Here is a 27,955-nt window from a genome sequence, read left to right on the forward strand (position 1 = left end):
GTTGTCATCGAGAGATGTTGGAAGTTGGAAGAATCTTCAAACTCCCCATTACCGCTCAAAGTAGAAGCAAGTCATCTGGACAAGATAATAGATGCCGAGAGCGTGCGGGGAAACCCTGAGCTTATCAGCAGGCGGCGCCCAATTAGAGACTGGTTGGGACGTTTGCCTGTTTGGGGCAAAGTTGAAGGCTCTCCATGAAGTATATGAATCATAAGGTTTCTCAGGACTATCCATGTCGATTCATTGATCCCCTGCTCTCGGGAAGTGGCAGGAGTCCCTATGGTTGGAACTAGCTGCATGATTGAGACCCTTTGAACTGATCAAACAACAGGTCAGCATTGCTACTTCCACAAAAGACGGCGTTTGTATCAAGAGATGCTTGAAGACTGCTGCAAAAAGCAGATAAGGCATCCAAAGCATGGAGTACGACGCCTTTCAGCGCCGCGTGGCGGATCTCTTTCATCTCAGCTACCAGAAACGTACATGACCACGAAGTAAGATGAAAGCTCGTTGTTCTTACCAGCCTCGAGGGCTCCATGGCAACTCGCTTGACATGACCTATTTCTGTATATGTATATCAAATTCAATGGTTAGAACAAAGAAGAATGATCAGATGATTTGTGGCTGTGGATGAGGAAGCAAAGAGGACGAAAGGAATGGATGTTTGATATTGTTGTCTTGATATTGTTCGGGGGATGGCCGCCTGAGGCTGCCACAACCCCACTCGATTATCTTATCGTGTATTTGAGGAATTTCCTCCTTACTACTCCGCACCGCCCTCTTCACTGGGATCATTTCTACTTGTTGTTACATCTGCCTTTTAAATACGATTATAGACGCTGGCGATCTGGAAGCAATTGCTTGGTCACCAATTTCTGACGAGGGGGAACCCACATTTTCTGTGGGAAAGGACTGTGGACACTGTGAGCACAGTACCATCGCTCTTCTCCAAGCAAAGATCAACACGACCCTTTACGGGATACTTCACTTTGATTGACTATTTCGCGTGCTTCCGCATTAAAGCAAAACTCTAATATTGTCAGGGCGTTTTGGAGCTCGTTCCCGGAGAATTCCTTGTTGACAGTTGCTCAGACTCACAACAATCATTATCCCGTCCCAGCATGGAGGGAAAATACTCGTCCGATCCAGAGTGGGCATCTATCAAGCCCATTGAGCTCAATGATGGCAGCGAATCCGGCGCCATGCCGTTGGCCACCATTTCCTATTCCCCAGAATATCTCGAGGCTACTTCTTACCTGCGAGCTGTAATGGCCGCCAACGAGATGTCTGAGAGAGCCCTGAGACTGACAGGAGACATCATCTCCATGAACCCAGCGCATTACACTGTCTGGTGAGATCAGACTACAGTCCTCGCCGCCTTAAAAACGTCTTCAAAACGACTAATATCTTTTATGTAGGATATACCGGGCTAAGATTCTTTTCGCCCTAGGAAAAGATCTCAATGAGGAGATTGAATGGCTCAATAGAGTCGCTTTGAAGCATCTCAAGAACTACCAGATATGGTAAGTATTAGGCCCTATTACACCTTGCATCCCATCCGTCTGACGCACTTCCACAGGCACCACCGCCAAGTTCTCATGTCTTCGCGGGCTCATTTCCCAGCTCTTCCGCCCAGAGAGCAGGACTTTCTGATGGAGATGTTTGCCCAGGACGCCAAAAATTATCACGTCTGGACATACCGCCACTGGCTCGTCCGACATTTCAAGCTCTGGGATCATCCGCGCGAGATCCAGGATGTGGAGACGCTCCTGAAATCAGACGTCCGGAACAACTCCGCCTGGAACCATCGGTACATGCTGCGCTTTGGACCGCGTGATGAAAACGAGTTTGATGCCGGTCTACACAATACCACGGGGCCATCCTCGGAAAAAGGCCGCCTGCCAGTTGTCGACGAGGATCTGGTCGACTCTGAGCTGCAGTACTCGCAGGCTAAGATACTCAAAGCTCCTGAGAACCGCAGTCCATGGTCGTACGCGCGCGGAGTACTCCAGGCAGCCGGCAGACCCCTTTCTGAATGGAAGGATTTTGCCCGGAGATTCGTGGTTGAAAAGCAGGAGAACGGTCAGGTGGTGGATGTTGTGGTCAAAAGTAGCCACGCTATTGAGTGGTTAGCGGACGTGTACGCGGAGGAAGACGGAAGCGAGGAAGGAAGTGCAGCCGAGGCGGTCAAAATGCTCACTCTCCTCAAGGAGAAGTACGACCCTATCCGGAGGAACTACTGGGAGTATCGAATCCGACAGATTACGGTGTCGGCGGCACATGCTACGGAGGTATCTGCGTCCGCTTGATTGGAGATGTTTCTCTTGCGATATTTCGAATACTCTTCTTTATATTACTTCTACCTATCTGTGTTCAGTTCTTGGTTTTCCATGTATATAGTTTGTGATTCCACAGCGGTTTTGGTATTATGTTCCGTTTACAGAGCGACTTGCAGCGTTTAGGGCCAGGACATCTGTCTTATACGTAAGCAAGGGCGCTGATAGTGTGTCTGGGAGACAATCGAAATACACAAGAAGCTATTCATCTATTGCATAATTTTCAGAAGAAAAAAATCTACCTGAAACAGAACAATGTATAGCATCCAAAGGCCTAAGCTATCTACTGACCCAAAGTATGTTGAACCTGGCCTAGGCCTGCCTTATTTGAAGATGGCTGCGACGGAGGACACGGAAGGAACCCTTAGTTATTGGAGCGAGTCTAGCTGGACTACGCACCTGGTTGTCATATTATGCTCCCGTTAATATACAACGCAGCCCAGCAGAGATGTCACAGTCGGGTGCCTGATCGGAATAATCAAACTGTAAAGAGTTACAGAACGAGGAAGTAAGTGAATAAACGAAAGAAGAGAAGGAAAAGAGGAGAGAAAGAACGGCAAAAGACGGAGAGAGAAAACGAGCAGGGCATCTCATCCTGCATGTTCCAATTGGGCAGGTCCGTCTCACGTCGGCAGCTCCAACTTCAAAAAAGGAAATCCATAGTAACGCATTGATTAATCCTATCCTACCCTGTGTATTAAAGACAGAGGTGGAAGAAACGAGGTCGTAAATGGCCTCAGTAGCAGTCATTTCAGCGTAAAATTCACAAATCCTCCATTCTAGCATGTAAAACGATCCCAAGTACTCCAAGAAATCCAGGTCCCATAGCCATGGCATAAACGAGTTCGTCAAATCAAAAAAGCGTATCCGTTATTAAAGGGCATATTGTATATACTGTTGTGGGAAGAACTGGTTTAGGCACCCCAACCCTCCTGCAACATCTTTCTCCACTCTGCCGCCATGTCGATGGTGACATTGCTGCCTCCGCAGACGATGATCACCACTCGACTATCCGGTTGCAGGTTAGGGACCAATTGCATCAGTTTGGATTGGAACTCGTGCGACGGCGACAGAGACGGCGGCGTATTTTCGGTAGGATGTGCTTGAGGCTGACTGCCCGTCTCTTCCGACTCCGTTTCGGTTTCTCCGGACGACAGTCGGTCATCGCCGTACCCTTCATCCCGCTGGGGGAATTCCGTCTGTGTCCTCTTCCGCTTCTTCCCTGCCAGGCCTGCCTGCTCGGCTGCCAGATGTGTGCTTGCTGATCCCGAGGCGCGTGCCTTGGCCGCATCGCCGATGGCTGCCTCGACGCAGACACCGCATGCCAACTCCACCAGTAGTCTTTCATCATCCGCGAGACGCAGCACGCCTCGAGCGGCATCGGCATCTGAGAGGACAGCAGTGTGCACAGCAATGCCAGGTGGAGGGGAGATGGCGTATTTGAATGTACGTTCTGAGACGCGGATGGCGCCCAGCGAGGTAGCTTGGGATGTGATCTTCGGGAGGGAGATGAGGGATTTCTGGGCGACAGCGAGGGCAAGGGAGTCTGTGCCTTGGGTTTCGACGGCGAGTATGTGGATGGGGTCTGGTTGAGAGGATGTGATGCTGTTGCTGTAGTGTGAGCTCTGATTTTGTAGATGTCTCCGTCGCTCTAGGCCCATGATCAGACCATTAAGCAGTCCGCCGCCGCCAACACTGCAGATCACCGCGTCCAGTGGCAAAGGTCGACCGTTGTAGGCGATAGCTTCTTCTCTGGTTGTTACCGGCGGCAGCTGAGCAGCGAGCTCATCGATGATCGTGCTGTTCCCCTCCCAGATGGGCTCATTGTCGAACGGATGGAGGGCAATCTTGACCACATCTTTCCCGGCGTCTCCGTCATCTGCCTTCATAATCACCTCGCGCATGTACTCCCCAGCTTCAGAGAATGTCTCGCCGTACTGGATAACGTCCGAAGCGCCCGCCGCACGCAGTTTGTTCACCATCAAGGGCTTCGTCGAGACAGGCACGACCACGGTGCAAGGATAACCCAAGCTCCGGGCAGCACAGACCGCAGCAAGGCCGGCATTGCCCCCCGAGGAAGCATAGAAATGCACCGGCCGGCCAGCGTTTTCCGGCTTGACGAGGTGCGAGAGGATCTGGTTGCCCATTGCACGGGATTTGAAGGATCCGCTGGGCTGAATGTTCTCGAGTTTCAAGAAGATTCTACAGCCTGCCGCACGAGACAGACAGGCGGATTCCACAAGGGGAGTCTCAACCCATGGCATCTTGAAGCTCAGCTTCGCTTCCTCAGGTGAGATGCTGCCCATGGTGCAAGAGCGGGTATGCACTTCTGCTCAAGGGACCAGGGAAAAGACAGAGGAGCGCAGTTGACAAGTATTGTATACAGTCCAATTCGTAGCTGTGATGGTAGTAGTATAAACAGAGCAGAGTATATGAGGTATCAAGGAACGCAAAAAAAGCCGGGGAAAAAGGAGAGTTCTAGTATCACACTGGAGAATAGAAGCCAAGATAAAACATGAGAGAAATAATACAAGCCAATTCCTGCTTATCCATGATCTATATGACTCCAAAACACCAGTTCTTCTGATATACATTAGGGTATACTTCCCGAATACTATGATAGGAGGTTTGCCGCGGGAAAGGGCCAGGGTTTTCCGTCCGCAAGGTGTTCGGGAATTCAACGTCGCGATTCTGGAACACTTTTTCCCGCTGATAACCTTGTGGACAAGCGTAGGAGGATCCAGAAGCCGTACGCCATGACATAACACAAACCTTGTCTCATCTATACATGGCGATGATCGTGTAGTCCTGTAACCCAGCTCCACTGGCAAGTAACGGAAAAGTGTCTTACTTAACCCTTGCATTGGCGGAGAAGCAGAGAATCATCACCTTTCTGTATGATTGGACTGTGATCCTTTCTTCTTATCAAACGAAAACTCATTTTCTCATCATTCTTCAATAATGAGAGGCGGGAAAAGGATACTCTTTTTGACACCCTCACCGTAGTCCGGATCACAACCATAGCGTGCAGCCGAAAAGCTCCGTTTCGATGGCTCTGTCTTGTCTACACGGAGAATATCGAGAAGTTCGTTAGACTTACTGGGCATAAAAGGTTGCAATAGGATACCGGAAATTCGTAGGGACTCGGCGACATTGTATAGCACTCGCTGCGACTCGGCTGGAGTTTTCCATGGCTCTGCCGCGTGGAAATACTTGTTTGTCTGCGATTAGGATAACAAAAGCGATGTCAGTCTGAGATAATCGTGTCTAGTCGTTGTGATATGGACTCTCAACACTGACCTTCTCGATAATCACCATGATGTCCTGCAAAGCTGCACGGGGGTTTAACTTTTCCATTTGTTCCGCCACTCTATCAGGTGTCTGCTCCAGGAGCGATTGATGCTCCAGATCTTCGGGCGTCGGCGCGGGCAGCTTGTCGGCGGCTGCATCCGCAATGTACGATCGCAGGTTACCCTTTGCACAACCAATTGTACGGTGGGTTAGGTTTCCAATACCCCATTGGAGCATCTTCTTGTAATCACGAATAATGTAGGAGTTATCATAGTCGGCATCCCCCGCTAGTCCACCTTGGAAAGCAAGGAAGAAACGCATGGTATCGACGCCAAACCGATCAATCGCGAAAAAGGGATTCACCACATTCCCGGTGGATTTCGACATCTTTTCCCGGTTGATGGTCCAGTGGCCATGAATGAGGACCCTACGAGGTAGGGGCAAATCCAATGCCATGAGGAAGGCGGGCCAGTAGACGCAATGGAAACTGACACGGCTGTCAATCTTTCGTCCTGCCCGTCACGCGGAAGAATAACTTACCGGACAATATCCTTGCCGATGACATGCACATCGGCTGGCCAACCTAGTCGGCCCTCCTGACCAGGAGGAAAAGGGTACCCAGCCTTAGTCAAATAGTTGATAAGGGCGTCCAGCCAGACATAGATCGTTTGTGTCTCATCGCCCGGTACAGGAATGCCCCAGGTCAATCGCTCTACGGGCCTAGAGATCGACAAATCCGATAGTCCCGAGGAGACTGACTTAACGAGGTCTGTCATATAATTACCAGGCGTGACAAACTCTGTACTCTTGTACAACTCCAGAAGGCGCTCCTGAAAGGCAGACAGTCTGAAGTGATAGTTGGTTTCCGACGACCATTCTACCTCTTTTCCTGTCTCAATTGAAACCTGGCACAGTGAGTGGTTGTACATCTGATAACATCCAGCTTCTAGGACAAAATACCATTCTCTTCCTTCCAGTAGAGGGATCCAAGGAGTTCTGCACTTGTGTCGGGGGATAGAATGTTTCGTCGCTGACAGAATACCATCCCTCATGTTTTGCAGTGTAAATATAGCCCCGGTGGTTCAGCATTTCCTTCCCATGGTCAGCATGCGGAGCAGAAAGTTAGCAGCATTTTCGACGAACCCAGAAGTATTGAACAGCTTCCTTGTGCGCAGGGTCGGTCGTTCGTATGAAATGATCGTAATCAACATTTGCGGCTTTTGCTAGCGCCTGAAACATATTATCGCAAATTTAAGTAGAGGCCCTCGTAAGAGTTTACAGAAAGAGCGCGACCGACCTGAAATGTTTTGCAGTTCATATCACAAAAGGCTTGAGGGTCCATGCCTGCCGCGCTCGCGGCCTGCTGAATCTATTTCACCAAGTTAACCGCGTGAGACAGCCCCAGATCAGGCACCAGGAGATACCTTCATTCCGTGTTCGTCGGTTCCCGTCAACAGTTGAGCATTTTTGTCTCCAAGTAGTACCCGCCATCTCTTCAGAATATCGGTGATCACCATAGTATAAAAATGACCAACATGGGGGGCTTTCAGAAAATCGATCCCATCAGTACAAATGCGACGCTTCGGTCCGCATAGAGTTTTGATAGAGGCTCGTACCGGCATTCACATAGAATATTGGAGTTGTCACATAGTACGGCTTCTTCGAGCCTTGCTCAGAAGTCGCTGTCGCGAATCGGCGCGCCGAAATGGTTTGAGTAGGACTTCTGCACAGAGCATATCTCGACAATGGACGCCTATGGGCTACAAATTGACTGGCCCATGAAAGCGTACGGAGTCGCCCCTTAGAAAAAGCCATTGGGAAGCAATAGTCACATGGAAAGATGAAGTAGTTTATGGATAACACCTTCACGCTGGATGACTTCTCGGAGCTCGATAATCTCCGGGTGGTCCTAGCTCCTCCGTAACTTTTTTTTCCCTCTTCAGTCCGATTTCCAATACACTGCAATTTTCCACCTTTGCATTTGTTAACGCCGGTCTCTCTCCTCAACCCGATCTATTTGGGACCTTGAACCTCTACAGTCCCTCCAGAAGCTTAATACCGTATAGTCAACGTTTGTGTCGCGCGTCTCGCTGTCGTATACGAAATTGTTGTCGCGTGTTCCATCAACCAAAGCTCGCGGAATCTGCATCCTGATTAACATAATCAATCTGTCGTCAAAATGACTACTCGAAGTGAAGATGTGCTCACAAGAGTGTCAACTGATGGTGCGTTGGGCCCTACCAACGTCGTCGTTCCTCTCTGACTGTGTCTTTCCAGCTACTACTGAATTTGTCCAATCCTTCTACCCCGCGCTACAGTCCAATCGCGCCGCAATCGCTTCATTTTACAGCCAGCCCACCTCTACCATCCTATTCAACGGAAACGCTGTCGCGGATGGCAATGCCGTCCAAGAAATCTTCGTCAACCAAATGCCCCCTGCTCACTACGAGGTGCAGTCGTTCGATTGTCAGGTCATCAATCCAACATACCCCACGCCAACAACATCCGGCGTGAAGCTCCCCAATCAGACGACTGTCAAGGACATGTCAATATTGGTGGTAGTAAGCGGCTATGTACGATTTGGGGAGTCCAGAGATCTACCGCAGCGTGGCTTCAGCGAAACCTTCATTCTGGTACCGAATCCTACCGCGGATGCCCCCAAAGGAAAACGCCGGAGAGAATGGCTTATTCAAACACAAAACTTTCGACTTGTCGTTTGATTAATGCATACTCCGAAGAGGCAACGTGGTTACGTCCGACATATCAACTTTTTCGACAAATCACTCACAACACAAGCATCGCCTATTCATCCATATAAGGCACGCGCACTAGGTATCTCTGCTGGTTTGAAGTACGAAATGATTACAAAAGAACGCCACGAAAATACAGAAGCTGCTCAGAACAACATTCGTGTGTCTCATAAAACTCAGGTGGTCGATCTCGGCGGTACGCGCAGATTCGCTTTGACACGCTCGAGTAATTCGTCGCGTGTGGCCTGTTCAGTGGGCAGGAGAGCTCTCTGCAGATCGCTGCCAGTTAGTTGGTACATCCTTGACGAGAGGAGCGCAACGTACATTGCGAAGCCATCTCCGCATCTCGTCGGCAGTCCAATATTCAGGATCTTCTCAGAATCGCACAGTCAGCCTCCTATTCCGGTATGGCAATGGCCCCGAGTTGCATACCTCCTGTTGGGTCTGGCTCGGACGGGAACATGTCGCTACCCCAGATTGCCCACGCTGCGGCAGCCGTGACCATCCCGGCGAAACCTACATCCTCTCAGTTTAACTCGTGAACTCAATGTGTGCGCCGCCAGGAGAAGTTACCCAGGACAAGATTCTGGATATGTGTCAGCAAGTTACCACTAGTTGAAATGTGGCTGAATGCAGCAAGCTGGGGTATGCTCACTTTGGAACTCATTGCTCGGTCTAAGGCTGTGGGCATTTTTTCAGATTCCGGCTTTTTCTGGGCGAAGAACACGTCTGCAAGGTCGGTTGTTGGTATTTTGATATTATCTTCTGTTGTTATATGATGGTTTCGCCACCGGAGCTACGAGTCAAGCTTCCATTGTCATGGTCGGAAAGCTGCCGCCTAGACCTTTGCACCGCCACTTGCAGCACCGACGCCACATTCTGGGGATATCAACGCCTCAGGCATCCACATCTCCTCGGTTCGGGGCTTGCCGCATGATTTCCTGAATTCTACCTCTCGAGAGGTATAGATTGAATATAGAAGGAAGTGAGGCGCCTAGCCCGTTGTTGCAATTTTCTCAAGCTGCCAGCTCCTGTTTGTCATGATCATGACTTCCTGTAGTATTACTTGTGGTGGCTTGAGTAGGAAAGAGCAACTCTAGATATAGTACCTTATAGCTGCAGTCCGTCTTATTGAAGATGGATTTCTCAATACCTCTCACTTTTCCCTGTTCGTTCCTCTGTGCAGACATAGAATTTTTACCGTATACCTACTGTTATCAAGCCACGCTCTCTCATACTCAAACGTTTCGCCTATTCCTACATCAGAGTACCTTTACATTACTCTGCTATTTCCATCATCATCGTCATCATCATGCCTCCGCCGCCCAAGGGCAGCAATCGCCTTTACGATCCTGCGTTCGAATGGTTCGATACACTGCTGCGGGCAGGTCTAGCTTTCAGTGTCCTTACATTTATGATCATCTTTCTCAGCAATTCAGTCAAATTGTAAGTGGCAGTATTGTATCCCATATATGACGGTGATGCTCATCTCCAATGCTCAGGGTTGCCTTCTGGAGGCGAAACAGGCTCCGAGTACATCTTTCCAAGAGAGACCCGAGGAGCAGAAACGGCGTGGAGCTCGGAGATGTTCCTCACACAACTGCACCCATTCGATATGACTTTGCACCAAGTCAAGCGGATGCTGCATCAGTGATTCATCGCCCCAACCCGATTTACAGAGATGCATCCAGAGTTACCGACAACATTGCGCCTGGGACTGTGCCGCCATGGCAGTGGAGACAGCACCAGCCACAAGAGGAGGAGAGACTGTGAGGTGTGGCTGTGTGGCTGTGTGGCACAGCAGCCAAGGGTTTCCGACCGGCTAAACCCTAATCTGCCAGATTCCACACAATTGCCTCAAGTGTCCGCAGCCGCCCGTGTTGAGACTCCGTGAAAGTGATTGCACTCCATTCCCTCGCTCCCGACTTTCTTTCAGATCACCCGGTTTGCGTCCATAACCCCTGCCCACCATGCCTCGCGAAGTTTCCGATATCAAGCAGTTCATTGAGATCTGCCGCCGCAAGGATGCCTCCTGTACGTTTCCCGCACACGACTTCCCCGGTTTTAACGGAGTAGAGCGATGGGAATAAGCTCGGATTCAGCTCCGTGGAAGGATTAGCGATGGAATTGCATGGATGCTAACAATTGGTTTTCTCTTTTTACAGCTGCCCGCATCAAGCGCAACCGTTCGACCCAGCAGATCAAGTTCAAGGTCAGATGCCACCGCTTCATCTACACCCTTGTCCTGAAGGACTCCGACAAGGCCGACAAGCTCAAGCAGAGCCTGCCCCCAGGTGCGTTGCAAACCTAAGTTTCTATCCGAATTGCCCCAGTCACGGATCACTGTTTTTGGGAATAGTGTGTAGTAGTAGACGTGATGAGTGGAATGAGAAAACAAGCCGCGCTTCTCCTAGGGATATCAAGCTAACGCTACGTCATCCAACAGCTCTCAAGGTTGTCGATGTGTCCAAGGGTGACAAGAAGAAGGCTCTGTAAATACCTTCAGTCGATGGGGAAAGGGTGATTTGAGTTTCGGTCAATGGAGCTCGGTCAATGCAGGAAACAACTACCAAAAGCGAATCGGCATGGGCATGAACTTTTGTGGGCCGACATTAGAATGACAATTCAGCTTGTGCGGTGAATTTGATTTTCTTCGCGACTGTTTTTGAACACGTCGAAACGTCAGGGCAGATGGCATTTTCACATCAGCCAGACAGACCTACCTACCTGCACCTACCACCAGGGGCTGCTTTGTCGGAGCCCCCTGAGCTCTATATCTTAATGGAGAAAAACAGTTGAAAATTCTTACTTGTTTTCCGCTTCCAGGTGATGCTGAAACGAGTAGTTTTACGCACGGATTGTGACCTGTGTCGCCATGGATGGGCCACAATAGTTCAGTTATCAGTTCAAATACTCTGTAGGTTTCAGCCATATGACGTAGGATAGCTTTAATCGTCCCTCTTGACGCGGTCACTTTAGGGTGGACATGATACTGCGCTGCCTCCTTAGAGCAGACGATGGAGCACTTGGCATTGTTATCTGAAGCAATATGGGTACGGGACTCGGACAGCATCCGGTACAAACATGGCATGTGTCGCTTGATGATCTTGTCTAGGCTGTTAACAGTTATCGAGACTTCGTGCGACGTCTGACCTGTGCGTATCTATTTACTTCGCCTCGGGGGATACCGAGTAATGACTGGACTCCAAGTCCCACTTTGTTGCAGACCACCGGTTGACTAGAATTCGGCCAGAAAGATCGCTTTCTCATTGGATCTTCATATTTCCTCCAGTATCGGGTTTATTGTCCACCTCCCACGATCTTCAGGACGTCGTATCAGATTTGGACTGACTTAGGCTATATTATGTCTTGGCAAAGGTTTGATGAAACATGAACCCCTCGACTCCAATGCCTCCCTCTTATTTCAGCGAGTCAGGATGACGGCGATCGTCATGTCTGACTGTCGGCCATGAAGGCTTCCGCATAGGATTTTGTCTGCACGGTAATGAACCCACATCAGGTGACAAATCAATTGTGCACTTGTTCTAGCGTTCGTCTTTGATATCGATGGAGAACAACTGAGATCAAGCGCCGGCTTTATTCGAAGTAGAGGCTCGGAGCAGCTTGCCAGCGAAAGTAAACATCCTCGAATCAAAACAATAGTTGGGACATCGAACGCTAATCATTTCTCTTCAAGGCACGGCAATTCACTAGCAGATAAGGCCACTTATATATGGCGTACCCTCCCTGCTCTCGGCCTAAGCCGCCTTGGAGGCCCAACACAGCAAAAGAAACTGCGATGTAACCGTTTCAGGCACGGATCCCAAGACAAAAGTGCCAAAGGCTCGTATATTGCCGTCGGCCCGTGTGTCCGGCAAAACCTGGGGGATCGTCGCTTTCCATACAGGGAGCCTCTTGGCTGTGCTCTGTGCGGCATACCCAGCGCCTCCTTTCATCAAAGAGAAACATCTGGATGGCGTACTAGTCAGTCGGATGACCAGGACGTCTCAGTCTGTCGCGACGGTCTGGCATATTGCGCATTGTGTTAAGAGATGGATCGCTATGGGGTCTGTGTTCGGGTTTCGCTACGCTGAGTCGTGATACTTACTCGCTGTATTGAGGGTACCCACTGGGTCAAACCGCGATATCCACTGTGGAGGAAGGTGAAAGATGCTGATGCGTTTGATGTTTCTGGATGGTTCCAGCTGCAAGGTCTGAGGAAAAAGCAGGGCAGGGACTGTGGCTGCATGGTACATTCGTTCAGATCCCAAAGAGGCCGGCTTCAGGGAACATTTCCGGATTGCAAGGTTGTGGAGCGCCAATGATTCAAGGCACCCATGCATGCATGCAGCCATTGGCGCCGGGATTTCTCGTAGCGTTTCTATCTGCCGAAGATGAAGAAGGGAATCTGGTGATTCAGGAGCCCTTGTATCGGAGGGATGGATAATTCGTTCAGTGATGCCGGCTTCCCACAAGGGCACTTTCCAGGGGGTTGCGGGGGTTGTGGGGGTTCTCGTACCATGCACTGTTGATATTGCAGGGGTCGAAGCTCTTCAGAATGGTTATAAAAGGGCCTGAGAAGTCGCTCGTTGCTGTATTCTGTTCTGTTCTCTGTGCTCAACCCAACCGCTACTTCCTCCAGACGCCCCTGATCAAGCAGGTCTTTCATCATTGGCTGCTGCTGCTTCATTGAACCCGCCTTCTTCCATCAGCCAGAATGATTTTGTCCAAGATCGCTTACGTTGCTGGCCTTCTGGGCTCGGCATCTCTCGTGGCGGGCCACGGCTTTGTTTCTGGCATTGTTGCTGATGGGAAATAGTATGTGCTTGAACCACACTATGACAGATACAACAGCTAACACCTATTCCAGCTACGGAGGGTACCTTGTTAACCAGTACCCCTACATGAGCAACCCCCCGGACACTATTGCCTGGTCCACCACCGCCACCGACCTCGGATTTGTGGACGGCACCGGCTACCAGTCTTCGGACATTATCTGCCACAGGAACGCAAAGAATGGCAAGTTGACCGCAACCGTTGCAGCTGGTTCACAGATCGAATTCCAGTGGACCACGTGGCCAGAGTCTCACCATGGACCGGTACGAGGCCGAAGAGACGAGAGCACACTGTGACCAGGCAGGCTAACATAGTATAGTTGATCACCTACCTTGCTCCATGCAACGGGGACTGCGCCACCGTGGACAAGACGACCTTGAAGTTCGTCAAGATTGCCGCTCGAGGCTTGGTCGACGGCTCCAGCCCACCTGGTAAATGGGCTGATGATGAAATGATCGCCAACAACAACACGGCCACGGTGACCATTCCTGCCTCATATGCCCCGGGCAACTACGTCCTCCGTCACGAGATTATTGCCCTTCACTCTGCGGGTAACCTGAACGGCGCTCAGAACTACCCCCAGTGCTTTAATATCAAGATCACCGGTAGCGGCAGTGCTCAGGGATCTGGCACCGCTGGCACGTCCCTGTACAAGAACACTGATCCTGGCATCAAGTTTGACATCTACTCGAGCCTGAGCGGTGGATACCCTATTCCTGGTCCTGCATTGTTCAACGCTTAAGGGTGCGAGCACTGTTTGATCTCCGTCGCCGGCCAAGACCCAGGCTGCCAGAAGCTGGCTAGACGGTGGCCGGTTTGAGGCGAGGAGAGTGCGGTTGGAAGACGGCTGGGACAAGCGTTAGCACATGTGTTGAATCAAAGTTCTTTCCTAGTTCTTTGTCTGACAATCCTTATGGCACTGTCTTTATGATTGTGGTTGAATCTTTTCAATGTATATATATTCTCCACGAAGTTTACTGGAATAGGAGGTTGGTATGTCTTCAAAGCACAACATCACCCTAGAGAGGTTATATTCCTCACCCCTGAGTGCAAATTTATATAGTCGATTTTTGAGTTTAGATGCGTAATGCTTTGATCCCAGATTCCATTGAAGGAAGAAAGATACATAAAAGCAGAACTACGCATACTGATACTTCAACAATAATACGGACCTACAAATTTAAACAAGAATATCACAAAGAACGACATCTTTCCTGCATGGCTGAAAAAATTATGCTGCCTAATCAAGAGCAGTATGCTGTATGACTTCAGCCCAGTCCCCAGAGACAAAAGCCATGGTCCGACGAAAGGCATGCTTGTTCAACAAATTCCAAACCGGCGAATAAGACACACATAAAATATTTTGGCTCCACTGAGCTAACTCGGCAATCGTTCCAGGGGGATCCATAAGGCTGACGGATGGACCTAAAGATAATCATGACATGATGATATCCTGGAACTTCTGCACGGTTGATGTCATCGCCTCGGCCGTGGACCCATATCTTCATATAGGTACACCCCGACAGAACATTGGTAACAATACAACATCCAATCTAGAATTTCCTCGCGATTGAGTTCAATTGAGAATTGTTCTAAATCAAGAGATTGTCAGAATGGATCCCGATTCTGGTTCTACGCGCGATACCCGACAACCCCCGGAAATGGAATCCAGGGTGCAGCAAGCAGAGGGACAAGGGCGGGACGGGACTCGGGCGACGGGGTCTAGCACCAGCACTGCAGATATGTACTCGACGACAACGAATTCCCTCGCTGACCTGGGGAATAATATCAGGAACATGGCTGGGACGACCATGTCCGAAATCAAAAATAAAGCCGGTGCGGTTTCAGCCGAGGATGTTGTCCGGGAGGTCCGGGATACGGCGTACTCGATCACGATGGGGAGTAAACAGGCGGAGGAGAGTACGGGTACGGGGGTTGAAGGTTTGCTCGCCTCTTCCTAACTATTAATGGGCGATGGGGCTGATACGAGGCAGACTGCGATCCGCAAGAAGCTCGCAGGATTGACGAGCTGCCGAAAGAGCGAATCGCCGAGTTTCTGCAGGAAAAGCACAAGAGCGATGCGGTGCGGCCTTCGAAGCAGCAATGACAATGCGAAGGCTTGGCTTCATCTGAGCAAATTGATGTACATACATTTCAATTGACGATCCGCCTAGCTACGATACCAATGGCAAACAAGAATCGCGAACTGCGAAATGACCACTGAAACGACTCAAATGCGACAGACTAGATATTATCTCACACGCTACAGCACCGCCCGGAAACCGTTGTCCAGACTGCGGTCCAATCCCAAGAACTCGGCGACTTGGCCCAGATGGTCAATTCCCCAGAACCCTTCTTTTTCACCCTTGGAGTTGGTGCACTCAAACCAGGGAAGCCCAAAGGCACCGGACTGGAATGCACGGTCAGTGTTGTCCGACAAGAGCGATTTGACCTCGTCTTGGCTCGTCTGTCACCGACGGTCAGTAAAGCCAGCAATACGAAACGCAGGAACAACAGTCAACGTACAGCGTTGAGGATCTGCTGTGCGCCTTCTTTGCCGAGCACTTTCTCCAGGACGGGGCCGAATCCCTCAGGTTGTCCGATCTGGCTATTCGCTTCGACCCAGTAGGACTGAAAGAGCGCCTCGACAGCGGGAACAAAGCGTTCCGGCGCCTTTTGCGAGATGGCGCACAGAGCACGCTGCGGTGCCACAGTCAGGGACGGAAAGCCTGCCGGTGTTTGTTCAACAATGGGAACGGAGAAGTAGCGGGCCCAGCGGAGCCGTTCTTGGTTGATCCATTGCGCCTTATCTGGAGGACACAATTAGGTATTGAGTTGAGCATGGAACCTCCCTGGAAATTGACTTACTCTTGATCCGGATGGGCGGAGGATTCTCGCATGCCTTCAACAACCCACCCAGGAAAATGGGCACATATGTGATATCGCACTTGACAAATGTGGGAGAGTGCTTCAAAAATGTTACTAGCAGCCTCTTAGATGTGGGATGCGAGCATGCTATCACTCACTTTCAATACATGGAACGCTATATGAGCGAACGGGCTCACGACGTCGAAGTAGAGTGTAATCTTGGGAGCGGCCATGCTGTGCAGTCCAGGTAACGCAGTCTGTTACGGCTCTGTCTTGTAAATCCGGAAGCAAATAAGACTCTTTATATAGTTCGTCAAAAGCTGAATAGTATTGATGAGTGCCGTGGCATTGGATAACTACCATCTCAACATACGCTGCTGAGTCATCATCAGCGGGACTGCCGAGGGCTGTACCCATTGATTCTATACCGTAATACGAAGTACTTCATGCTCTCCGATGTAGACGCTCGTATACATGACTATCCGGCAACTCCAGGCCGCGGCTTCCTCTCTCCATGGCCACCTGAATATCTCTACGCTGCTAGCCACTCTGATGCTCGTTCAAGGAGACATTTTTAAACCCCGAGAGCATGGAATCATGCATCCGACCGCTACATCAGGAATCCAGGACACAGCCAAAGAACGCTGGCAAAAAATGACAATTTTTTTTCCTTGTTTCTATCTCAATGAGGAAGTGCGATGCGAGATGAAACATGCTGAGGAGATAGTGCCTTCTAGTCCCAGTCGCATCTCTCTCTTTTCATGGCCAGGTCACTGCAAGCCGCATCCCTTGGCTGTATAGCATACTTGAACAGATCAGCTTCACAGTCTCCGTAATTTGATAAGTGCCAAGAAACTAGAGCACGTTGAATTGAAGTGATCAGTAATCAGTATCAGCCCAGTGCCCTTTGTTGGGGTTCGAAGTTTTCCAAGCCGTTGGGGATGACCGATGGTACGGACATGGAGTCCTTTCAGGATACAGTGACCGAGAGGCGTCGCCATGCAGAGTATTTACCAAGCCACTCGTATGGGGCTTACTGCCACGTTTGCAAAACAACTCTGCGAGATCCACGTGTCCCGCCGTTTGTCAATGAGAACAACAGGTGTGACCATTTCGAGGAGCCAAATCTCTTTGATGAAGCGCATATCTTCTACGCTTGACTCAGGATCATGAGACGCGGCTCGTCCAATGGTAACCCATTCGACGGCCCTCTACGCCAAACGGAGGTCGAGCTCTACATGCGTTTACAGCCATAGACCAATATTAGAATGGTATCTGGTGACGGATGGGCCTCCAAGAAAAGCCACTAACAAGACGGCATCACTTGCGGATTCACAGAGGACGACTTGAAACAGCAAGGCAGAAGTCGGAGAAATTTCTCTGATCGAGATCGCGAGCATCAACAATATGACTTCATTGAATGGGAGGTATGATCTTCCGTCATTGCATCGCAGAATCGTCATCATGATCCAAATCCTCTACTGTGGCGCTCTCGGTCCAAACCCCGTATATCAGATCCCAGGGCCTTCAAAGAACACGCAAGCGACTATCTCAGCTCGGTTGTCGCATACCCTTGATAGTATTGACCCACAAGTTGTGCACCACATTTAGGCAATGTCATCCAACCCTCCGAATGAAGAGGGAGACTTCCCATCCAACGATGAGCAACAGCAACAAGAAAACAGTTCGAACGTCGATCGTGAGATTATGGGCGTCACTAGCCGAGGGACAGCACCGCGCGTGTCGCGACGGAAGCGGTCCGAGTATGCACGATCCTGGAACCGATCCAGTTCTCGACGACGCGTTGGAGAAACAGGATCCAAGTACCGTTCTCGGTCCAGGCACTAAGTCATTCCATTTGAGACTCCTGTCAGCTTGGCTGTGTCTGTTGAGCAGATTGCACGGCTGGAAGAGGGCAGGTTGCAAAACGAAGTGTCAGATTACAGTACTCAGGCGCTGGTATAGAACAACAACAGCAGATCTCAAACAGAATAATTGAAAATCACAATATGAATGTCCAATTTGAATGTTGCGCGGCCGATGTGCCGCACTCATACGATTCGGCGAATAGGATTATTACTAGTCTAATCCAAGTGTTCCATCGTCGCTTTTGTGGCCCAATGCGACTTCTTGTAAGGAGCGACATCCGGAGGCTCTTCAATAGTTCTAGCGTCTCGGATTCACGTGGTCAGGTGAAGGAGAGGTAGATGCGACGATCAACCTAAAACCGTATATGTCGGATGGTCGTGCTTGCTTGGCAGCGCCAACTGAGAATGATGGCATAATTCGGCAGAAAACCCCCGAAACAAGCCATCCGGGCAAGTGCGTCCAGAAGCTGGCCAGAGTCGGCATACAATATGCCGGGTTTGCCTTTCAGCTGAAAGGTTCGCCGCGCGATAGGCAAGCTTGCTAGTTGCTCATTGTTTAAACAATGGATTGATCACGACAAAGAAGTGTCTTTCAGCTCGTCATGATGGGCTTGCAATGTTGAGCGTCATGTCTGTCCTTTCGTCCATAGCAATACAACTCAATCTCGTCAAACTGGTCATGTTGAGACGGAAGTTGCATGGTGTCCTTATGCAGACTGAAAAGATTAACCGAGTCCATCAGGCTGAAAAAGACTTCTTCGCTATCATGTCGTCTCTTCAAAGCCACCAGTACCACAGCGTCAGGCGACATCTGGACCAGACGGTCCAGCACATTGGCCAGCGCTGGCAGGCTGTCCGCGTTATACGTGCAATCCGAGACAAGAATGAGGTCAATGTGGCCGTCACATAAATCGTCAGGCAGCTTTACATCCCAATCAAGTGTTTGATATCTGACCTGAGACGACGGAGCTGGCCTTGCGACGGCTATGTTTTTCATGACAATCTCCTCAACTTCATCAAGATCTGTAAGTAGAACCGAGCAATGCGAGAGGAGCTCTGCTAGCGCTATACCCACAATACCGCAGCCAGACCCCAATTCAATGGCGTGAAGAGGGGTGCTGCGTTGGCCTTGTAGCAGGCTCCCGAGCAGAGGTGCGGCGTACCCTGGGGTCTTAGTGATCGCTTGCTCAAGATACATAACGGATGCGATAGCTGCATCCCTGTGAACGCAATATATATCTTCTTAGAACGATAACCAGATCGGGATTTAGAGGCCTCACCAGATGTGCCGCGCAATGCTGTTGCCGGTCTCCTCCCATATCCGGAGATCCAACTGATCCTTTGGGCAGAAGCGTCGTTCGACGAGCTTCTCAGCCACAAGAGTCTCTGCTCCTCCAAACGGCGCGCTCCAGCCTGATATGACTAGAGGGAGTTTAGAGGTGTCGAGCAGATAATCTGTACTGGGCAGGCTCGGCCGTTGAGGGTCAACTGCGGTTACGCCTAGCACGATAGCCTCCTGGGATAGTCTGGCGGGAAATGGACCTAAAGATAGCGGAAGCTCGCGTTTTCCTGCTTTCCACTGTAGGTTGTCCTTATAAAGGATCCTGCCTGAGCCATTGGAACTCAATATCACCTGCAAATCGATATCTTGGGCTAGAAATGCATCTCCCAAGTCCGTGGTGATGCATATGAGCGCAGTTACAGTGACGGGCCCCGCTTTTTGACTCTGAAGTCGAGGAGTCTTCAGGAAACGAACGTAATACACCATTTCCAAGTCAGAGACGGAGAACTGATTGGCGATCCTAGTGAGTTAGATTCTGGTAAATGTTTACTGGTATGGACGATAGATAGATACTGATGGCACGTGCCCGCTGACTAAACCGCCAAGTGCCGAAATGACATCGCAGAGTGGAGGCGGGCCCTCATTCCTGAGGCAGTGAGACACACCTCATCCAAACCATCGCATTCTATCTACACGTCGTATGGATATATCGATGGGGCTGACGATCGAGCCGCCCACTGCCGATATCATTCGTCCCATCGATTCACTTCAATGTGATTCTTTTGGAACAGACTGAAGCATCTGCGCACAAAGTCTCCGCCGTTGCCTGATTGTCATACCCAAACGGGATACCTTATCATCAAGATGATGCGACCCAGAGACCCTCGGGTCCGCCAGACGATCAACCAGATCTCTCACAACCTGGAATCCGCGAACGAGACGGCGCAGGAAGGGCTCTATACATTTTCGCACCATTATATCCTGCCTTGTCTTTCGTCGATTGGAAACTGCATCCACGCATGTACGGCCCCCTGTCTTCCCAGTAGGGAGGACCATCTTCGACGTCGAAGACGGGGTCGTGCGGAAGCCAGCTTTGACTTTTACGATGATTGGGATAATGATGATGCCAACGACAGCTTGCTTGGATGGGGCACGGACGAGCTCGACCGGCTGCTGGCGGGGAGCGGCTTGACGCGCGGGGGCGCCGAACAGCCACGCAGACAGCGTAAAATGAGTTACGGTACTCGAGGCACGAGACGGAAGAGCAGTGTTCTGGTACCAGATAACCGAAATGACCCGACTGTTATTCCAAGCTCGTCCTTTCTGGGGTTCTTGGAGCGCTTTCCTTGGAGACTGGGGGCGCGAGGGCTGAAATATCGACCATCTGCTGCGGATCTCCAGGAACATCCTACGGGGCTGCGCCGGCATGTGCCCGAGGATGAACCCCTCATGGAGTCCGCTGAAGAAACGGAGGAGCAGGACTCCCGCAGCAAGAATGGGCGTTACCGCAGTGCCACGCAGACATCGCGTGAGACCGCGAACTCCTTGAGCTCGAGAGGAGATTTGATTCCTAGCGACGAGGAGGAAGATGCAGTTCCTCTAGACGACGAATTTGCACTGGCGTGGGTCAGTCGCCGAGGGACAGGACTAGACTCGGATGATCAATTGAGCGACAAAGTTGCAGGAATGAAACGGTCCATGTCGGGAACATTTAGTTTTAAGACTTCAGCTTCGAGGGAGTCCAAAAAGAAAAAGAGTCGGTTACGACAATCCCAAAGTCATAACAAAGAGCATGCTCGTGATTACGGCACAGCGTCCTTGCTGGATCTGAGAAAAGAAGAGGAGCAAGCAGAGGTAGAGGAAGAAACAGACGTCGCTCGGAGACGGGCTGCTGCACGGAAATTGGCTGCAAGTCGTGGCCTCGATCAAAGCAAAGACAAGGTATGCTAATTGCGATGAAACTTGGAACCATTCATGCTCACTAGGAATTGTAGCCTTCGCCGTCATTTTATCCACAATCTGCACCTCGTGTTTCAGATAGTCCTTCTACAGCCCCGGATCACACCCATGTAGAGTCAAATGAAGCCCGTACCCTTTCACCTACCCGTGGAGGGGTCTCGCGCCGCGAGTCGGACTGGCGACCGCCTGCGAATTCCTCCCAAACAGAACCCTTCCCCCCACTACCCTCCTCTCTATCAGCGACTGGCTCGTTCGAAGACCTTTCAACGTCCCCGAGAACACCTACTCAAGTTCCCAGCAACCCCTCGGGAGCTGCTGGTCAGCTAAATTCGTCCCACAGCCATGGTTATAAGGCTTCTCACGGGCAAAGTGGAGAAGATTAATCCGCTTGCTGCAGGAACTGTCTGACCCGCTCCGGCTGGAAGTTAAGGAATGCCAAGAACGCTGGCAGCAGTGATTCAGAAAAGAAGGCGGCTGGAAACGCTTATATTCAAATGGGCCAATTCCATGGCATTGAGCCTGAGTTGTACATTATGATATGATTAACGATCAGTTACTTTATACCCAGTTCTCAAGAACAAAGACAATCAGCTATACACTCGGTGTACTGTACGATCAATGTATAATCTTTTTACAGTAACGCCAATATGAACCCACTGCTATGTTCAGCTTTGTCCTGGCTTGCGGAGTCTAAAACCTTGCAAGGAACCGCTCAGAGGCATGAAGCTTGCCATATATCACAGAGAGTTCGACGTCAGTGTCACTGGCATCGCTCGACCGGCTTATGGTGGCGCTAGGGAAGAGTCATCAAAAAGCCAAGGCGGATTGGCCAAATTCATGATCTGCTGATCAAAGATCGTCCACGTATAATCCATATTCGGCGCCGGGAAGGCAAAATCAGGTCCATTGTCCGGCGGGGTATGCATGCTCTGTATTCCTGACTGAAGCCGCTCTGCAAGGACGCCGTGGATGCTGAATGTAGACGGATCGCTCCGTTTCAAGGTGCTGAGCTGGGTTTGGATCAGACGGAGATCTGCAACAAGTCGTGTTAGCAGATGATTCAACGCATGGCTGATCGTACTGTACCATCGTGATGTGTCATTCCGTCTTCGACCCCGCGTAGCAGGAGCATGGCTGCCCATGTTATCATCTGGACTGTTAGTCTTGTCCTGAGAAGGAGGTGAGTATATGCTTACAATTAGATCCCAGTTCGACCAGATACTCGCATCATCCTGCCGCAATCGCAGGACAGCGCGCGCCGACATCAGGAGCTCCTGCCGTTCGCTCGGGGTGATGTTCGCAGAGCCCAGGTCGAACCCACGAGCTGGATGGTAGATTGACAGAACGTAGAGTTTGTGAAGATGATACTGTAGGAGAATAAGGATACCTTGACGGTCGGACGGTGAGGGCTCTATGGACACAAGCAGCTATGTTAGTGTTGGCTACATCCATCGCTAGTTCTGTCCAGCAGGGAAATGCCTTACGCGACGCTCCGTTGTATTGAACCAGCCACTCATCAAGTTTCTTGGCCCACAGCCGAATAACTTGAGAATCCTTATCTGTGAAAGGTGTACCGACCGAGGGCAAGGCATCTGAATCCCTTGCACTCACAAAGGACCATATAGTGGGGAGTTTCCGGCCTACGAAATGGTTAAGGCCTTGGTGCATCATCTGTGAGAGGCCGCGAAATGCACTGTCATGTTGGCTATCCAAGTGTTGCAGAGCCGGTATGGGTGGCTGTCTCGGAAGAAGGGGATAGCACATGTGCATGGAGGCATGCTCTATGTCGATCACCTAGAGACATTAGCACATAGCCCAGAATCAAACACAAGCACACTGCAAAGTACCTGAATGCCTGAAAAAAGTCGGCGCCAATCGTATGTCGCGTCTTCCAGGTTGGAAGGGCAGTGGTCAAGTAGAAGCCGGTATGCGAGGGCTATCCACTTGTCCGTAGTTTCAATGTACGCTTCGCAACTTAGACTGGCCATAATAAGGCCGAGAATATCCTGAAACACCGTATGCTCGTCACTTGAGGATGAGGAGACATGGCTTCTGGTCCAGCCAGACATGCCAGGCCTTGCGCTTGGAACGACGAGCTCGGAAATTGCACTGCATGTAGCTGCGAAATACCCACCTGCTAACGAAGCAAGCTCTGCTAGAGGGCTATGTACCGCCGATATGTAGAGAACAGAAGCAAGCAATAGAGGTGAAGGGGAGACCAAGACACTTTGGTCCTGAACAAAATGAAGTAATGGAAGGTTGTTCAGAAATCTGGATTTGAGTCAGCCCGCACACTGCGAAGGGAGAAGGCAAACAAAGTATGAGCTACATACGAGATCCATAAACGGGTGACGATCGAATATGACCAGATATTATGATCCTGAGGCGGACTGGTGATGATCTTAAGACGCTCAACAGCTTTCCAAAGTCCGCGGGCAGAGACATCGTCAGGCTCTTCCTCCAGATCGGAGTCGATGGTCGGCAATGAGGACGTGTTTCCCTCTTTACCAATGCCTAGCAGTGACTCGATCCGCTCCAGACGCCCGATGATAGACGAAGCATCCTGATCGGGAGACGAAGGATGATACACAAGCGTGCCCTGCACACTCTGTGACCGTTCTGGGATTGACTGGACCGCTGCAGCCTAGAGGGTGTCAGTATGCAATGGAAATTCCTCAGACTTTCCAGGGAAGCACTGAGGCAAATGCGATCAGTACATTTGATCTAGGCTTGAAGATACACGGAGCGTTTGTATGACGACAGCGACGACATGGAGGAGCCCCGTCGACTTCACATTTCATCTTGGAGACAGTCAGTACAATTGGCCCATTCTGGTCGACAGTCGCTGCAACTTCACCTTCAGCCTACGACAATTGACTGTAACAGATTTCGTCAGTTTTATCCGACACTAATCAATCTACTTTGAATCCAAGAGAATTCAGCTCCACCTACCGCATGCCTTTGTCGGCTTGGGGCCCAGGACAATGGAGCCCGTTCTCTTCATGGCGCTATACACATGAATCTCCGAATAGCATGATTTTCGTCGGAGGACCCAGCCGAGGCAAAGGAGCGGCCACTTTCCTTACGCCTGGGGAACGTTTCTTTTCAAGTTCATCTGAAGTAAACGATGATAAGAAGAATTTGGAGTATTCGGGATGTTGAGGGTCTAAAGTCCAGACACGTGAGAGGGGGAGGCTGGACAGTACTCTGTACCTAGACACTAGACTAGACCTCCTCTTCTTTGATTTAGATCCTCTCACGATTCGTCAGTTGGTCAACGGATCCCTGATAAGCCAAGATTACTCTAACGAGAATTGGAAATTGGTTGCAGAATGCAATCACGACCCCCGTTTATCGTTCCTGGCCTTCTTTGCAGCTCTTAATTTATGAAAAGTGACCGTAACCCCCGGTCTGATGGTCTATAGACTTCAACAAGTCATCGTCCAGCGCAGGTAGGCGGCATCCAAGTATCAACTATTATGAGATCAAATACAACAGATACCAGCTTGCTCCAATTTTATCCATGTTCTCGCGTTTTTAGTCCGCTCTGCGTAGGCTGACAGTTCAGAGAGGGTCTGAGAAACGGAGACAAGAAGTGTACCTCGTGGGTTCACATTCTTACTGATCTTGCGCTTACTCCAGGCTTTGAAAAGCCAGGAGGACCAGCCATCTACCGATCATGGGGATCAAGATCGAAGACGGGGTCGAGGTTTGTTCTTGAGACGCGCTGGAATGATCGATACGGGAAAAGGAAGGAAGAAAAGAAACACAGGGAGTGAAGTCGGTATACTATACAGGGAGATGTCTATATACAAGCCATTTGTCGGGCGAACGTGATGATAAAAGGTCATTATACTGATACAATATGGAGCCCCAGAGCGTCAAAAAGGGTCCAAGTTTCGGGGTATCATGTTCGTCTAGACCAAGTCGTCGATGACCGTCTCAACTTTAAGCAGACTCCACGGCACCACCTTGGCCCATGGGGTCGATCAGAGGCTCACCTGAGGCATTCATAGAGAGCTTTCGGACTTCCCAGCCTTCGGAATCAGCCCAATCCTTCTTCTCACCGAGCAGACAGATGGATTGGCGAGATCCTTCAACCAGGAACTTCTGAGCGACCTCATTGACATCCTTTGCAGTGACATCCAGCACTTGCTCTCGCCAACGTTGGTCCATTTCATGTGTAACACCACTCATGAAATACCTGGCACCCTCCTCATCGACACTCATAGGAGCATCAAGGCCCTGGAAGATGCCCAGCTTGGCCTCAGCAAGTTCGCGGTCTGACCAGGCACGATCCCGAGCAAAGATCCCACTGTTCTGGAAGACTTTGAGACTGTTCACTGGGTTGGGATCCCGGTAGGTAGTAAAGGCGAAGAATCCCTTGATAGGGCCGTTGCTGGCCCCGGCGCCATACGCGCCTCCCTTCTCTCGGATTTCAGGGTGAAGGTATTTGTGGGTAAGAAGTTGAGAAAGGACGCTGAGAGGTGCACTAGAGGGATCGATGAAAGGGACCGTCTGCATGGCAAGTCCAGAGTAGTAGACCTTGTAAGGCAAGTCGTAGAACACCTTATTAGCTACCGAATTCACGCCAGAATTATCAAGTGGCGAAGTGGGTGACCGGTTACGAGGTAGCCCTGCCAGCCATTTCTGGAGCACATTCTCGTTCTGTGATGCACTGCTGGGCTCACAGACCATGCGAACACGGAGACCAGAGCCTTTGGAAATAGCAAATGACTGAATCAGCCGAAGCTTATCAATCAGCTCAGCAAGACGCTCTGGAGAACTCTCCGCGTCGCGAAGGAGGTTAGCCGTAGCCTGCAATTGCGCTAGACCAGACTGCTGTTCCTGAACCCAAAAACCCCGAGATAGACCAGCGGCTGCCGCATTCAGGGCGTAACGATGCCCCGACCCCGCAACAGCGTCCAAAGCGCCGTTGGTGGTCATGCGCAGTAATTCCTGAATCATGGCGGGCGCATGAGGGCTGGTGAAATCTGTCTCAGTGACGAGAGTAGTGAGTATCTGCAGCATATCTGGAATGTTGCTGTCCAGGGAATATCCTGAAAACTGCAAGCCCTCCCTGAATTTGCCCAATTCCGTAGGAGAAGATGTGTGGAGAGTGGATGTTGTAATTCCGCCGGTCTTCAACTTGATCAGATCTTCCCACTGTTCCATGGATTTGTCTCTAGTGCCTAGCCGCATGATACAATCGTTGAACAGCGGCAATAACAATCGCAGATCATCTGGGAGCTCCTCAAAAGAATTCAATGCTTGGAAATAGGTGAGTCCATTTGTTGGGGCTTCGCGCCAGACGACGTCTATATCGTCCACCTTGGACTCCCGCACGGGTTTGCGTTCCTTTGCCCTGGAGATATCCTCAACGCGCAGAGAGGGTAAGCAGCTCAAATCGGCGTTTTGCGCCTCTTCTTGAATCTTGAGCAATTGAAGCTCTTCTTCAGCAAGCGCAGAGACAGCCTGCTCAACCGAGCCATGGCGTTCAACGAGCTGACTGAGCTTCTTTTCCTTGCGCACCATTTCCTGATCATCGAGATCTTTGTTATACGAGGGAGTTCCCACAATCGTAAACGTCAGACAGTTATCGTTCATGAGATATTTTTGCATTAATGACTCAATGTAGCCTCCTTGTTCATACTTTTTCTTGAACTCATCGATGACTTCATTCCAAGACAACTCCTTCATAGGGTTCGAACCATTGAACCAGGATGAAAGGGTTTTCTCCATGACACCAATACCGAAATTAGCCGTCTTGTGTCTCAACGCGAGTTCAAGTTGATGAAGGAAGCCTTGGACTTTCTCATCATTGAAACCCGAGGAAAGAGACTCCTCGAAAACCCTTTGAATAGTCGCCTTGACCTTTGGTGCGTCCGCTTCGCTCACGCCGGTAAGACCGACTGAAAAGATTGGCACTCTACCAGAGGAATCAAGGCCCGTGTTGGGAGTAAAAGAAGACCCTAACCCACTCTCGATCAACGCACGATACATTGGCGAACCATAGCCATCGAGGAGTAAGGAAGAAAGTATTCCGACCGAGAACGTCTCGACGACGTCGGTCGTGTCGCCCATATACCAAGAGGTCGAGGTCTTGTACTGCTTGTCCTCGCTGGCGAATGTGTCGATAGGTCCGGGAACAGTAACATTCAGGGGACCCCGACTCAGGTCCAAGGGCAGCTTGACATCTCGGTCGGCCTGTCCCTTTTCAAAGGCATCCAACACCTCACCGATCTGTCTCAAGTGTCCGCTCAGAGGCATGTCCCCGTATGTCAAAATCTTGGCGTTACTGGGATGGTAATTCCGCTTGGAGAAGTCCACAAGCTGCTGGTGCGTCAAATCGGTGATGTATTGAGGGTCTCCACCAGAGTTATTCAGCGACGGGCAGATGCTTTCACGATATTTGATGTAGTAGAGATAATTGGCGTCCGATATTTGTCCCTTCATTTCGTTGTAGACGACACCTTTGAAGACCACATCGTCTGACCGCAGGTCTCCCTTGGGTTGTTCTCCCTGGGCAAGGATGGAACGAGGGTCCTCTGGTCCCAGCCGCCACCCCTCTTGCCTGAAGTCTTCTTCTTTCAGTAATGGGTGCAGTGTAGCGTCCAAATACACTGAGAGCAGGTTTTGGAAGTCCTGTTGATTCGTTGTGGCGAAGGGGTATGTGGTGTGGTCTGCGGAGGTGAAAGCATTCATAAAATTCGACAATGATCGGGGAAGCATCTTGAAGAAGGGGTCGCGAATTGGGTACCTAGA

The 27,955-nt window shown here is 50.5% G+C and overlaps 14 protein-coding genes across 14 annotated transcripts; 7 read left to right on the top strand and 7 right to left on the bottom strand.

Annotated features, from left to right (window-relative positions):
- Positions 1-1,121: 1,121 nt before the first annotated feature.
- ramB (bifunctional protein farnesyltransferase/protein geranylgeranyltransferase) lies at positions 1,122-2,309 on the top strand (the record flags this gene model as incomplete). The annotated part of the gene is made up of 3 exons (XM_033555301.2): positions 1,122-1,351; positions 1,419-1,523; positions 1,580-2,309. 3 exons carry the CDS (start codon positions 1,122-1,124, stop codon positions 2,307-2,309), a joined length of 1,065 nt encoding a protein of 354 aa, XP_033411192.1.
- A 941-nt stretch (positions 2,310-3,250) lies between these two features.
- On the bottom strand, positions 3,251-4,642 carry ALT_5261 (putative L-serine dehydratase; the record flags this gene model as incomplete). Its single annotated transcript, XM_033555300.2, has 1 exon — positions 3,251-4,642. The coding sequence occupies one exon, from the start codon at positions 4,640-4,642 to the stop codon at positions 3,251-3,253; it is 1,392 nt and encodes a 463-aa protein (XP_033411191.2).
- Positions 4,643-5,284: 642 nt separating this feature from the next.
- On the bottom strand, positions 5,285-7,144 carry ALT_5262 (methionine--tRNA ligase MSM1; the record flags this gene model as incomplete). The annotated part of the gene is made up of 7 exons (XM_033555299.2): positions 5,285-5,557; positions 5,637-6,114; positions 6,168-6,532; positions 6,588-6,719; positions 6,771-6,857; positions 6,925-6,996; positions 7,052-7,144. The coding sequence occupies 7 exons, from the start codon at positions 7,142-7,144 to the stop codon at positions 5,285-5,287; spliced, it is 1,500 nt and encodes a 499-aa protein (XP_033411190.2).
- Positions 7,145-7,806: 662 nt separating this feature from the next.
- On the top strand, positions 7,807-8,347 carry ALT_5263 (putative nuclear transport factor 2 domain protein; the record flags this gene model as incomplete). Its single annotated transcript, XM_033555298.1, has 2 exons — positions 7,807-7,852; positions 7,905-8,347. 2 exons carry the CDS (start codon positions 7,807-7,809, stop codon positions 8,345-8,347), a joined length of 489 nt encoding a protein of 162 aa, XP_033411189.1.
- A 206-nt stretch (positions 8,348-8,553) lies between these two features.
- ALT_5264 (Ish1 domain-containing protein) lies at positions 8,554-8,882 on the bottom strand (the record flags this gene model as incomplete). The annotated part of the gene is made up of 3 exons (XM_033555297.2): positions 8,554-8,646; positions 8,702-8,748; positions 8,810-8,882. The coding sequence occupies 3 exons, from the start codon at positions 8,880-8,882 to the stop codon at positions 8,554-8,556; spliced, it is 213 nt and encodes a 70-aa protein (XP_033411188.2).
- An 807-nt stretch (positions 8,883-9,689) lies between these two features.
- ALT_5265 (uncharacterized protein) lies at positions 9,690-10,150 on the top strand (the record flags this gene model as incomplete). The annotated part of the gene is made up of 2 exons (XM_033555296.2): positions 9,690-9,823; positions 9,880-10,150. 2 exons carry the CDS (start codon positions 9,690-9,692, stop codon positions 10,148-10,150), a joined length of 405 nt encoding a protein of 134 aa, XP_033411187.1.
- A 197-nt stretch (positions 10,151-10,347) lies between these two features.
- ALT_5266 (60S ribosomal protein eL38) lies at positions 10,348-10,873 on the top strand (the record flags this gene model as incomplete). The annotated part of the gene is made up of 3 exons (XM_033555295.1): positions 10,348-10,411; positions 10,543-10,671; positions 10,824-10,873. The coding sequence occupies 3 exons, from the start codon at positions 10,348-10,350 to the stop codon at positions 10,871-10,873; spliced, it is 243 nt and encodes an 80-aa protein (XP_033411186.1).
- A 2,221-nt stretch (positions 10,874-13,094) lies between these two features.
- On the top strand, positions 13,095-13,955 carry ALT_5267 (AA9 family lytic polysaccharide monooxygenase; the record flags this gene model as incomplete). The annotated part of the gene is made up of 3 exons (XM_033555294.2): positions 13,095-13,195; positions 13,248-13,476; positions 13,533-13,955. 3 exons carry the CDS (start codon positions 13,095-13,097, stop codon positions 13,953-13,955), a joined length of 753 nt encoding a protein of 250 aa, XP_033411185.1.
- An 871-nt stretch (positions 13,956-14,826) lies between these two features.
- ALT_5268 (uncharacterized protein) lies at positions 14,827-15,320 on the top strand (the record flags this gene model as incomplete). Its single annotated transcript, XM_033555293.2, has 2 exons — positions 14,827-15,154; positions 15,208-15,320. 2 exons carry the CDS (start codon positions 14,827-14,829, stop codon positions 15,318-15,320), a joined length of 441 nt encoding a protein of 146 aa, XP_033411184.2.
- Positions 15,321-15,476: 156 nt separating this feature from the next.
- On the bottom strand, positions 15,477-16,314 carry ALT_5269 (putative 2-hydroxychromene-2-carboxylate isomerase; the record flags this gene model as incomplete). The annotated part of the gene is made up of 4 exons (XM_033555292.2): positions 15,477-15,680; positions 15,740-16,023; positions 16,082-16,181; positions 16,240-16,314. The coding sequence occupies 4 exons, from the start codon at positions 16,312-16,314 to the stop codon at positions 15,477-15,479; spliced, it is 663 nt and encodes a 220-aa protein (XP_033411183.2).
- Positions 16,315-18,541: 2,227 nt separating this feature from the next.
- Positions 18,542-19,717, bottom strand: ALT_5270 (protein N-lysine methyltransferase family protein; the record flags this gene model as incomplete). The annotated part of the gene is made up of 2 exons (XM_033555291.2): positions 18,542-19,169; positions 19,230-19,717. 2 exons carry the CDS (start codon positions 19,715-19,717, stop codon positions 18,542-18,544), a joined length of 1,116 nt encoding a protein of 371 aa, XP_033411182.2.
- Positions 19,718-20,095: 378 nt separating this feature from the next.
- ALT_5271 (uncharacterized protein) lies at positions 20,096-21,573 on the top strand (the record flags this gene model as incomplete). Its single annotated transcript, XM_033555290.2, has 2 exons — positions 20,096-21,172; positions 21,226-21,573. 2 exons carry the CDS (start codon positions 20,096-20,098, stop codon positions 21,571-21,573), a joined length of 1,425 nt encoding a protein of 474 aa, XP_033411181.2.
- A 399-nt stretch (positions 21,574-21,972) lies between these two features.
- Positions 21,973-24,194, bottom strand: ALT_5272 (fungal specific transcription factor domain-containing protein; the record flags this gene model as incomplete). Its single annotated transcript, XM_089599888.1, has 7 exons — positions 21,973-22,223; positions 22,277-22,340; positions 22,387-22,601; positions 22,675-22,984; positions 23,038-23,461; positions 23,524-23,827; positions 24,143-24,194. The coding sequence occupies 7 exons, from the start codon at positions 24,192-24,194 to the stop codon at positions 21,973-21,975; spliced, it is 1,620 nt and encodes a 539-aa protein (XP_089455765.1).
- A 944-nt stretch (positions 24,195-25,138) lies between these two features.
- On the bottom strand, positions 25,139-27,922 carry cym1 (pitrilysin family metalloprotease cym1; the record flags this gene model as incomplete). Its single annotated transcript, XM_033555288.2, has 1 exon — positions 25,139-27,922. One exon carries the CDS (start codon positions 27,920-27,922, stop codon positions 25,139-25,141), a length of 2,784 nt encoding a protein of 927 aa, XP_033411179.2.
- Positions 27,923-27,955: the final 33 nt, after the last annotated feature.

This window comes from Aspergillus lentulus, assembly GCF_001445615.1.
Source record: "Aspergillus lentulus DNA, contig: Alt09, strain: IFM 54703, whole genome shotgun sequence".
Classification (NCBI taxonomy): domain Eukaryota; kingdom Fungi; phylum Ascomycota; class Eurotiomycetes; order Eurotiales; family Aspergillaceae; genus Aspergillus; species Aspergillus lentulus.